The following is a 12,644-nucleotide window of genomic DNA, read 5'->3' as shown; positions in this document are numbered from 1 at the left end:
GGAAGAGATCAGCGTTGCTCAGTGACCTGGGAAAAGTATAGGGACGCTGCTCGGTTGTGTAGGGATGGGGTCAGGAAGGCCAAGGCACAGCTGGAGATGAACTTGGCAAGGGAAGCAAAGGCTAACAAAAAGGGCTTTCTACAGGTACGTCAACAAGAAAAGGATGGTTAAAGAAAGGGTACAGCGACTGAACATGCAGTAACGGGACTTAGGGCAATGGCTTTAAACTGGAGGGGGGAAGATTTCTACTAGACATAAGGAGGAAGTGCTTCACAATGAGAGTGGTGAGGCACTGGCCCCGGCTGCCCAGGGAAGTTATGCATACCCCATCCGTGGAAGTATTCAATGCCAGCTTGGATGGGACCTTGAGCAGCCTGATCTGGTAGGAGGTGTCCCTGTCCATGGCAGAAGGGTTGGAACTGGATGATCTTTAAGGTCCCTTCCAACCCAAACATTCTATGATTCTATAATTCTAATTTAGAAATACAGATTTGGGTGTACTGCAGTGTCATGACTTCAGAATCTGCATAGCACATGGTGTTCGGCTGAAGACAAGACAAACCCTAAAATTTTAATTGCTCTCCCTTCACCTGTAGTACAGGTAGACAAAGGGACAGAAAACTGTAGTCACAGGCTACAGTGTAAAAGGCTCTGTCACAAAAAGAGGCTGAAATAAAATAGTTTTAATGTGCATATTTCTGTGAAAGCCTCTGTACGTATAGTTACATTGTTTAATTCATCATTAAGTTTATTGGAAGTACAGCCAACATTTTTTGTTTGCAAATTCTGCCACTATTTTTACCTAAAAAATTTGCAGGACATTAACTGACATTTTAGCACAACAAAATTAAAAATAATGAAGAGCAAACTATGAAATACATTTTGAAATAAGTATAAAAATATTCTTTGTGATACATTCTTCCATTTTTTATTTTAATCTCATAAGCAGTTACTTGCAGTAAGCTTCTGAAACTCACTTCTATTTTTTCTTGTATGATGGCGTGAACTGCGAAAATGAAGTACAAGTATATACTGTACCTTGTTTTACCTGTAAGGAACACACACCTGACAAAAGGCAATCTTCACATCCAGAATAGGTTCACCACAATAATACAAGAAATGGCGGCTCATAAATACCTGCAATTAAAGAAGATTAAACAGAGTAATCCTGTATGTCTGCTAATGTGCAAGTTCAATGCAGTGCTGTCTACATTTAAACTATAGAACCAACCTGAGCTACCCAGCTCATGAACAAAAGAAATCAGTTAGGACACTGAGCTATAAACAAGCTCTAAACTCTTTCTGATACTTGTCAAGGTTATGGCCTCAAATATGACTTGGTTACATGTGCAAAATTTTACAGTGACTGATGCCATTACCTCAAATTTATCATGTCACTTGTTTATTCCTCAACAACAACAAAAAATCAGGTCAATAGTATTCTAAATAATATGGGAAGACAGTTACTATTATGAGGAGGGGAAAAACAAGTCCTAAGTTGACAGTTATTAGGGAAGTTATAGAAATGGAAAGACTAATTATGTCACTGTATAGATTCATGGCATAGCCACTTCATGAATGTTACATGCAGTTCTGGTTCTTATCTTAACATTTTACAACTCAAAAAGTTTCAGAAAAGGATGGTAAGAAGGGTCCAAAGCAGATACAGATCCCTTACATGAAACAACTGCACAGACTGAGAATTTTTTTAGCCTAGAAAATTGCTAAGTGGAGATAACTCTGGAGATCCATTAAATGAGTGGCACAATGTAATGTGAAAAGAAGAACACTCTTCCCTGTATTTTTGAAATAAAACTGTGCGGCATCATATTAAATTATCAAACAAAAGATTCAGAATCAGCAACAGGAGAGAATCCTTCATACAAAGTTTTGTCAGACTGTGGAAGGGAGCTGCCCCACGTTACTGTGGATCTAAGAAGTCAATGTGAGACTTAGTATGGTTACACAAATTCAAATAAGAAGGAATCTGCTGAAGGCTATTAATCTCAAAAATATCATCTCTGACTCAGTGCAACCCTGATCACAGTCTACCACTCTATGCTAACCTTATTTTTAGGTTCTTTCACAAGCATTTGATGTGGCCAAGGGAGCCAAACACTGGACTAGACAGACCTCCCCATGTATCCCATTACAACTCTTTAACTTAATTCCACAGTACCACATACAGGTCTGACTAACCAATCCATTCCTAGTTCTATTCTAGCATGTGACATCCATGAAAAAAATTCACAGAAATGCTATTGGCCTGGAATAGGTAGCTATGTCACAAGGCTTTGGAGTGCATTGATTTTTCTGCATTGCTTCACTTTAGTAAAACAAACAAAACTTAACAGTACAATTGAAAAAAAGCAACTTCAGGTAAAAAGAGTAAACAATATAGAACTTCATGTTTTTCTTTTCAATATAATCCTGTTGCAAAGACTTAAAGCCCAAAAAATGGCAGCTATCACTCCATTAAGATACAGCCACGATTCTGAAACACTATGTGCCTTCTCACAGCATCTGTCTTCAATACGAACAATTAACTAACTTCAGGTGCAGATGCCACTAAATAAGATAAGATTTAATTTGGAGTAACTTTTTCTCACACAAACTGACCAAGACTTAAGAAACTACAAGAAAATATTCACCAATTCTTGCCAACGTGAATGCATCATGTGCTCCAATATGTGTTCAATTTTTAATGAATAAATGAATGAATAATCCTGTTATGAAAGAAAGTGTATGACCTTTTCTGCATCATGTTACAGTGTCTGAGATTGCTGCCTCATTGCTGAGTGAGTCATTATCAGACCTTCATATTCCTCAGAGGGTTTATATTAAAATGAAAGGGAGAAAGAAAGATATTTAAAAACCTTCTAACATTAGTCATATAGACAGTGATTTCAAGAAAACCAGGAGATAATTACACCCTCACACTGCAGATTTATACACTGAAATCTTATGGGCTGGATGCAGTATATTGCTATAATAATCAGACTGAAACGTCGTTAGTCATAACATACCATATTCAAGACAGAATCTAATAGTGGGAAGTGAAGAAAGGAGGGGAAGGGAATTGGGGAAATCTGGTTCGTCACTGAATTTGTTGTGAGGAGCTACTGAGAGGAGACACTTTGCATTATATACACACTAGTAGACATACACAGCTCCTTAGCTTTCCCTAGGAGTGACTGTAAATGTTAATAGTCACCCTGGGCAGAGAAATAGACTGGAGAATTTTATGAGCTGGAATACATTTTACTATTTATTATGTTGTCCTTGTATGCAGTTACAGCATATAAAATAACAGATCTATGATATGTTCTAATGGCCTAGATCAATACTCATATTCTTCTGTACATGAGATATATCGTATGAACCACTAGACAACTGAGATTCTCCAATTATACACCAGGAAAGAGAATATTTTTCTATAGCACAGAGGTCTGTAAGACTGCATACTCATGGTAAAGCAGATTCCTGTTTAATATAGCGTGTGACTTCGTATATTGAATTCATATAAGATTCCCTTCAGTGCCCTGTAAGTAATCACACATGTATGTAACTTGTAATTTCTTCATGCAAAAAATACATTCACATTCAACCGTGTAAATATCTTTGATCATACCTCCTCTGGTGCTAGATGACACCACAGAAACATCACTAGAGACAATCAAGAAGTATCAATGTAAAGCAAATAACAACTGGACTGATATAGGGATAATTATGTCACAACATAAAGCAGTTATAAAGCAAGCTACCGACAAATGGCCTCACTCAATAGTGATCTGAGCTTTAGGCAACAGCATAAGCATTCAATATCTTTTTACCCTATTTCGGTGCTTTATCTTTTCAACTTGGAGCATTATCACCCAGGGTGGAAAGAACTGGAAGGATGGAACAGTGCTGATACAGCAAAACATGTTGCAATAACTCAGGTTGGCATCCAGTTGGGAAGCCAGAGACCACAGTAGCATGACAGGGAGAAAACCTGTTTATGAAACAGCAACACGGCAACTGAATCTCAAATTTTCAGGATCAAGGTGCCTGTATGCCAGAACCCATAACAACATGCAAGTCTCAGCAGCAAATACATGATCTATTTTCATGCAATACAAAACTAGGAGGCATTAAAATAGGAGGAGAGCAGACATGATAGCAAGGGTAAGAAAATCAGACATGATAGCAAGGGTAAGAAAATCCCCCAGATCCTCTAAGCTGTCCAGTGGGACACCTCCCAGGTGAGCTGCTGAATGTGAAGATATCACTGAATCCTGGCCTCTACCTGACCTGCTGCTTCACCTTCCTATTTTTCACCCCAATCCTCCTCCCTTATCAACAGCTGTTCCAAAATGAATGTAGTCGAAGTACATGCCCCTGTTTCAGACTTGAACTTCCCCTTCCCCTCAGCACTGCTATGAAATCTGTCTTTTCTGGAGAAGGACTGTTCATTTTCAATAGTGCATATCTTTCTCCCCAGGGGTCAGAAGGATTATCTCATTATTATTCAAACAGTTTTTTGAAGACTTAAAGGATTAAATCAATACTGTCAGTATAATTACTGAGAACAGAGAGGAAACTGTGCAATGACAGCGGACAAAGCAGAAACTAATAGTAACTGTAGCTCTCAAGCATAACCTCCCACAGTAAAGTTTTCTGCTCATCCTTGAATTCCTTCCTCACTCTCAAAGCTATATGAGGTTGGTACCCAGTGAATGTCTGGGCAATTTGGCAATAAGTCTTTTGTCCTAGGGAACCTTTTTTTCCTTCCCAGACTACACTATTGTTCATATAATTGGCTTTTGGATCACGAATGGAGGGCCTATGTTTGTCTTAGGCCTCAGAGTTAAAATCTTCAAGACTGGGTGACTTGAACTGCTGTTGTACTGGTCCAAGGAGAGTCTCGGAGCTTGCATTCATCCTGATGCCTCTAAACTGTTTCTCTAGCTGACACCTCACAAGCTCTCTTTGTCTGGAGAAAGCATCTTTCTTTTCAGAGAAGATCTCCATGATGTCTTTTCATGCCCAATGGATATTGCCTTATCCTGTCAAAGAATATTTAAAGATTTTTTGTGACAATTTAGAAGACAAATATGGAGCCTCAGGAAAATTCCATATAACTTACTAATTCAGAGAAATGAAGGAGCCAACTGACCTGATGCAACACTTTCTTCATCACAGCCTAGACAGACAGGACTCTTCACCTCACCCCATAGCAAATTCATCTTTGTTAAATACACTGATCTGGGGTTGAAATAAAATTCTTGCTGAGAAAAACTGCAGCAGCTATTTGACATGTATTTAAACCAGCGTCGCTACAGGTAAAGTGTATCAAGTCCCAAAGTAGCCCTGGCACTGTTCTCGGCACCTCTCACACTCCTGAGGCTGCACTCTGAGAGGTATTCGCATGCCCCGCATGAAACAAATTTGAAACAAATCCTTCAAATCCTAATTCATTGAATAACTCTGTATGAAAAAAAAATATTAAAGAGTACAAGTTCCTATTTAAACAAATCAAGTTGTAGCTGAAGATACCATAAACAGAACTGCTTATATCTAAAAGATCACTACTTTTAAACCTGGCGCAGTATGGCTGCAAACTGGAAAGTTTTAACATAATCACAGGATGTCCTCCAATAACATGCTATAATTTGTCACCAGTGCCACCAAATGTGGCATAATAAGGGGAAACTATATATATTAATATCAAAAATCAAATCCAGCATTTCTTTTTGATTTTACCATCTGAAGAGATCCCATGCAAAACACATACAGAGAAGGTGCTGTCTGTCTTCACAGGCATGTACTTCTATACTTGTACTACAAAAGGCTAATTAAAGTATTTATTGCTGTTTCATTACATTTCATTCATGGAACAAAATATTCAGAGCATGAAGAAAATTAATGAAATAGCACAATCATTTGAAGTTATTTTTTTAAAAAGATAAATAGATGTATATTCAGTCTCATTTCAGTCGTCACTTAAAATCCTTCATGAGTAACGCTAATGTTCAAAGACTAACATTTATGAATTATTAATACTGCCTGTTTTGAAAATGTTTTTGCATCATTTCATGCATTTCCAGTACTGGAATTCTCGGTCCTTCATCTGAAGATATACACTGTTATCACAGTAGTTCCTCAGTTCTTTGAATCTTTGAGTAATACTTTCACTTCTGCAACTACGTTTTTCCTTTTCTGAAATTTGACTGATCTGCTCAGTATAAACAACAAGTAGAATGATAAAGAAGTTACAGACTATTGTCAGTATACTGCATCTTTCCACCTAAGTGGAAAGTATCCTGAATATATGAAATGATGAAGGCCTGACGAAAATCACATAGTGTGAGAAAGCATACTGGGAAAGAACGGTAGTTTCTGATCCCCAAACTCCTACAGACTTTAAGATGTGGGCTCTGTATTCTTTAACATGCAGGATCAAAAAAGAAGTACTACAATTTGCCTGATTTTTTCAAATAATTGTTGCCAGTTATGATTGGGATATATATGTCCAAACATCATATCAAATTAGTCTTTAAAGACCTTTTTGATACAATGTTTGGACATTGCTTATCAGCAATTTTTCTATATCTTTTTTTTTCTTCACATCTTATTTAGACCAGAACATTTTCAATATCAGCTTCAATGAGACCCAATGCCTGGCAAGAATCTTCAAGCCTTGACAGAAAAAATATGAACTAAAATTTGTAAGTGAATTACTAATAGACAAGGAGAGTTTTTCTACTGAGACTGCTTTTCAGTTTTGTCTATGCTCTGATTTTAATTATTCTTGGAATAACTGGAGAAAGCAATGGTGTGAACAGGGTAATTATTAAGGTTAAATCCCAGCAGAAATAGATCATCTTCCATCTGGATGAGAAGCGGTGTTATGTAAAAATTCACAAGAATCATTCAAGCAGCTCTAAATCTGAACTGCTGGAAGAGAAAAGAGAATGGTAAAGAAAGAATTCAGATATAGCACTGAAAAGGTTTTCAGAGGAGATACATATGAAGGGAAAAAGAGCATACAAACTGAAAAGGTAGGGGACATAAGCAATTTTCCCCTTGATCACAGCTCACATCCAGAAGACAGAAACAAATGAGCTCCAAGCTTTCTGTGTATTCTCAAGTCAATTACTAGGAGTCAGATTTCCACACTTTAGAATACCTGGTATAAATGCTTATGTTATAGAAGTCCAAGATGTCACATACACAAGCAATACTTACTTTTATGAACTGATATTATCAGAGAAAGAAACTGCCTCTGTGAGATGCTGTAGCAGATTAATTTGTCAAATTATTAATTTGTCAAATTGTTAATTTGATCATTTGTCAAATGATCTTGCTATAAATTCTCCTAACATCTTCTAATTTGTAGTTGAATATCTTTTTTCTCTGATGAATATTCAAAGAGAAAATAAAATCTAGCAAGTTCCTAGAAGAATTAAATTAGACTTCGATGTAGGAAGCAGCTTTAAATTTACACAGGATGAACCTCCAGTGGTAGGCATGCAAGTGGTAAGCATGGCTACTATTGCCACCAAAACATGAAGAAAACCTGATTGGAAAGCACAGAAAAACACCTACTACTTAAGTTAACCACCTTTACCACAATGGTAATAGCAAGACTTTTTTTCCTGTTTTCCTGGATTTTTTTTCTGTTCTGCCACTTTAATCTTCTATCTCTTTCTTGAAAAAAAAAAAAACCAAAACCAAAAAAAACCAAAAAACCCAAAAACCAAAACAAAAAGACAAAATATTGAGGTAACCATGTCATCAGTTGAACTAAAAACTCTGCCTTCTCGGAAATTTTTTTTCCTATATTAAAATAAAAAAGCAAGCTCAAAAAGACATACATCACAATAAAAAGTGGTTATTTAGATACATGTCAGTAGTAAAACTGTCTGAGGTTATATAATCAATTACGGAAAATCTCTTCTTAATATGCTCCCAAGTTAGAGCACCACCTCCAAAATGAATTCAAATTCAGCTGAAATTTGCCTTCAACAAAGATGGCCCTGGCACTGCGTGACTGGTGAAAATTACATATTCAACAGAATACATAGAGAAAAATATTCAATTACATTCTGCATCAAGTAGTATCAATAAAATTAATAGATTTAATTAATTACATATTCTCAGCTCGAACAGTTTGGAACTAATTTCTAATACATTTAACTATATGCTGTCGGGTCTAATTCTTAATATGCCATTCATTTATGCAAGTTAACCACCCCATTAATTACTGCATGTAAAAAGAATTAATATACTGGTCAAAAGCAAAACTAAATTTGAGATAAATGTATGAAAGGCTAGAACACAGATTCAACTGTAAATCCTTTTTCAGGAATCTTTCAGTATGTGGCATCATGACAGAGTAAACAGCAATTTCTACAACACTTTCATTCAATTTAGGGGAAAAGTTTATATTTTTTGTGACTTAGTAGAAATAGTTTAGGTAAAGAAAATAATATTTAGCCATACTTTTACTTGTTGGATAAAAAATTATATTACAATCTGCCGATGCTCCTCTTTCCTTTATCAGAGCTTGTATGATGGACATATGAAAAGAAGCTTAGGATTATGGAATAACTTGCTCAACTGAAGCATCCATATTTTTCATTATAACTTTGAAAGAAATGTATAATTGGTCACTGAACTAAGCTGGTCAATTTACACCTCACAGTTATTCAAGAACATAATCATAGAATCACACACATTGGAAGGGACCTTGGGAAACTTACTGTGCAACCTCTCTGCTCAAAGCAAGGGCAGCTGCTTCAGTTATTTGAATAGCCAAGATGCTCAGCCGCTGCCTTGGTTTGTATCTACATATCAATACACTAACTATACAGCTAAAAATATTGTTACTCTAAAAAGATGTAAGAGGCTTAGTTCTGGGGTATAAGACATGAACAGATTACACTATAAATTTTGCAGCTAGAAAACAGCTTATTTCCAAACAACTAAAATCCAGATTTCTTGCCTTCTGAAAAGCTTTCCCCCCTCCTAAACTTTAACATATTTAAATTTTAATTACTCTCATTACAAAAACACTACTAGAACTACTCATTTTAGACTTGCAAGCAACATTTATTGCAAAATCACTGCAAACTGTTAGTAACAAATGGCAGCTCCAACTTGTTTAAGAAAACACAGGAAATATTTTGATACTTGCTGGGTTGTGTTGATTAAAACTCTAAATATGTAAGAAAAAATTCATCATGGAGTAAGAAGACACCTTGTGTTCCTGGTAATCAGTAATTAAAGCTAATATGATGTGAGACTGGAAAGAACAGCTTGTCTGCTGCTGGACTTATATCCATTTACCTATGCTGCTGTTGTTTAGAATATATAGAATCATAGAATAACCAGGTTGGAATAGACCCACCAGATCATCGAGTCCAACCATTCCTATCAATCACTAAACCATGCCCCTTAGCACCTTGTCCACCCGTCCATTAAACACCTCCAGGGAAGGTGACTCAACCACCTCCCTGGGCAGCCTCTGCCAGTGCCCAATGACCCTTTCTGTGAAAAATTTTTTCCTAATGTCCAGCCTAAACCTCCCCTGGCGGAGCTTGAGGCCATTCTGTCTTGTCCTGTCCCCTGTCACTTGGGAGAAGAGGCCAGCACCCTCCTCTCTACAACCTCCTTTCAGGTAGTTGTAGAGAGCAATGAGGTCTCCCCTCAGCCTCCTCTTCTCCAGGCTAACCAACTCCAGCTCTCTCAGCCGCTCCTCATAAGGCCTGTTCTCCATCCCCTTCACCAGCTTTGTCACTCTTCTCTGGACTCGCTCCAGAGCCTCAACATCCTTCTTGTGGTGAGGGGCCCAGAACTGAACACAGGATTCGAGGAGCGGTCTCACCAGTGCCGAGTACAGAGGGAGAATAACCTCCCTGGACCTGCTGGTCATGCCACTTCTGATACAAGGCAAGATGCCATTGGCCTTCTTGGCCACCTGGGCACACTGCTGGCTCATATTCAGTCGGCTGTCAACCAACACCCCCAGGTCCTTCTCCTCCAGGCAGCTTTCTAGACAGACTTCTCCTAGTCTGTAGCACTGCATAGGGTTGTTGTGCCCCAAGTGCAGGACCCGGCATTTGGCCTTGTTAAACCTCATGCCATTGGTCTCAGCCCAGCGGTCCAGCCTGTTCAGATCCCTTTGCAGAGCCTCCCTACCCTCCAGCAGATCGACACTTCCACCCAGCTTAGTGTCATCATCTGCAAACTTGTTAAGGGTGCACTCAATGTCTTCATCCAGGTCATTGATAAAGACATTGAACAGGGCTGGACCCAGCACTGAGCCCTGGGGAACCCCACTTGTCACTGGCCTCCAGCTGGATTTCACACCATTTCCCACCACTCTCTGGGCCCGGCCATCCAACCAGTTTTCCACCCAGGAGAGTGTGCGCCTGTCCAGGCCAGAGGCTGACAGTTTCCGAAGCAGAATGCTGTGAGAAACTGTGTGAAAGGGTTTACTGAAGTCCAGGAAGACCACATCCACAGCCTTTCCCTCATCCAGCAGTCGAGTCACTTTGTCATAGAAGGCGATCAGGTTAGTTTGGCAAGACCTGCCTTTTGTGAACCCATGTTGACTGGGCCTGATCACCTGGTTCTCTTGCATGTGCTTCATGATAGCACTCAAGATCACCTGTTCCATGACTTTCCCTGGCACTGAGGTCAGACTGACAGGCCTGTAGTTCCCTGGATCCTCCCTGTGACCCTTCTTGTAGATGGGCACAACATCAGCCAGCCTCCAGTCCAGTGGAGCTTCCCCAGTCTTCCAGGACTGTTGGAAGATGATGGAAAGGGGTTTGGCCAGCACATCTGCCAGCTCCTTCAATACCCTTGGGTGAATCCCGTCCAGCCCCATAGACTTGTGGGTGTCTAGTCGGGCTAGCAAGGCTCTGACCACCTCCTCTTGGATCACGGGAGCCTCATTTTGCTCCTCTAGCTCCTGGGTTTGTACACAGACGGAACGACCCTACTTACAACTAAAGACTGAGGCAAAGAAGGCATTAAGTACCTGAGCCTTTTCCTCATCCCCTGTCACTGTTGTTCCTTCTGCGTCCAATAGGGACTGTATGGTCTTCCTAGTCCTCCTTTTATTATTTATATATTTGTAGAAAGATTTTTTGTTATCTTTCACAGACTTGGCCAATCTGAATTCTAGTTGAGCCTTAGCCCTTCTGATTTTTTCTCTACACAATCTCACTTCCCTCCTGTAGTCCACCCAAGACGCCTGTCCCCTCTTCCAGAGACCATAAACATTTCTCTTCTTCTTGATATCACTCAAGATCTTCCTGTTCAACCAAGCTGGCTTTCTCCCCTGCCGGCTTTTTTTCCGGAACATGGGGATGGCTTTCTCCTGAGCTGCTAGGATTTCCTTTTTGAAGAGCTCCCAGCCTTCATGGGCTCCCTTGCCCTTGAGTACTGTCTCCCATGAGACTTCGCCAACCAGCCTTCTGAAAAGTTCAAAGTCTGCCCTCTGGAAATTTAATGCTACCGTCCTACTAACAACCCTCTTCACCTAGAACAGAAAACCCTATCATCTCATGGTCACTTAGTCCTAGGCGTCCACCTACTGCCACATCCCCCACAAGGCCTTCTCTGTTCACAAACAGCAGGTCCAGGAGGGCACCCTCCCTTGTTGGTTCATTCACCAGCTGTGCAAGGAAGTTGTCTTCCATGCACTCCAGGAACCTCCTAGACTGCTTCCTTTCTGCTCTATTGTACTTCCAGCAGATATCAGGAAGATTGAAGTCTCCCACAAGAACGAGAGGCATTGATCTAGAGATTAACCCCAGCTGTTTATAGAAGAGCTCATCAGCTACTTCTCCTTGGCTGGGTGGTCTGTAACAGACTCCCATCATAAAATCTACCTTCTTATGGGCTCCTCTGATTTTAACCCACAAGCATTCAACCTCCTGATCACCACAATCCATCTCAAAGGAGTCAAAGTCCTCCCTTACAAAGAGGGCTACCCCGCCTCCTCTCCTACCCTTCCTATCCCGCCTGAAGAGTTTGTACCCCACCATAGCTGTACTCCAGTTATATGAGTCATCCCACCATGTTTCCGTGATGACAACGACATCATAACCTCCTTGCCCTATGATAGCTTCCAACTCTTCCTTCTTATTCCCCATGCTGCGTGCATTTGTGTAAATGCACTTCAGCTGAGTTGCTGAGCCTTCAGCCCTCTTAGAGGGAACAGAGTTCATTCCCAATTGCCTGGTAACTGGAGTAGCTAGCTCCAGAGTGCCTGTATCTCCCTTAGCACCCTCAGGTGTGTTCTCCCCCACTTTCTGTGTGGTGATGTACTGGTGGTCCTCAGCAGCACACCCTCTCCCAATCACCATTGCCCCACATCCAGGCTCATTCCTGTCTAGTCTGGGCTCAACCCCCTCCCCCTTCACATCTAGTTTAAAGCTTGATTTATGAGCTTAGCTAGGTTTCTAGCAAGGGCTTTAGTTACCCTAGGAGACACAAGTGTCCCATCCTTAGTGAGTAAGCCTGGGGGTGCGTGAGCCACCCCATGACCAAAGACGCCAAAGCCCCTCTCCTCACACCAGGCTCAGAGCCAGGCATTAATCGAATTCTTCTTCCTGGCTTCCTGCTCCTCCCTATTTAGCCTTGGG

At 40.1% G+C, this 12,644-nt stretch overlaps 1 protein-coding gene across 7 annotated transcripts in view; it reads right to left on the bottom strand.

The window, feature by feature from the left end:
• The window catches only part of MAPK10 (mitogen-activated protein kinase 10), a 151,939-nt gene that overhangs the window by 75,424 nt on the left and 63,871 nt on the right, over positions 1-12,644 (bottom strand). For 6 of the 7 annotated variants that reach the window (XM_069855392.1, XM_069855393.1, XM_069855394.1 and 3 more), the window contains one exon: positions 1,066-1,137. In XM_069855392.1, the coding sequence (XP_069711493.1) occupies positions 1,066-1,131 (66 nt within the window). In that variant the 5' untranslated portion in view covers positions 1,132-1,137. Of the gene's footprint in view, positions 1-1,038; positions 1,138-12,644 lie in introns of all 7 variants that reach the window. The other variant, XM_069855395.1, reaches the window with a different exon arrangement.

The sequence above is a fragment of the Phaenicophaeus curvirostris genome, chromosome 4 (assembly GCF_032191515.1).
Source record: "Phaenicophaeus curvirostris isolate KB17595 chromosome 4, BPBGC_Pcur_1.0, whole genome shotgun sequence".
In the NCBI taxonomy this organism is placed as follows: Eukaryota; Metazoa; Chordata; class Aves; order Cuculiformes; family Cuculidae; genus Phaenicophaeus; species Phaenicophaeus curvirostris.
This window is presented reverse-complemented; position numbering and strand designations above follow the sequence as displayed.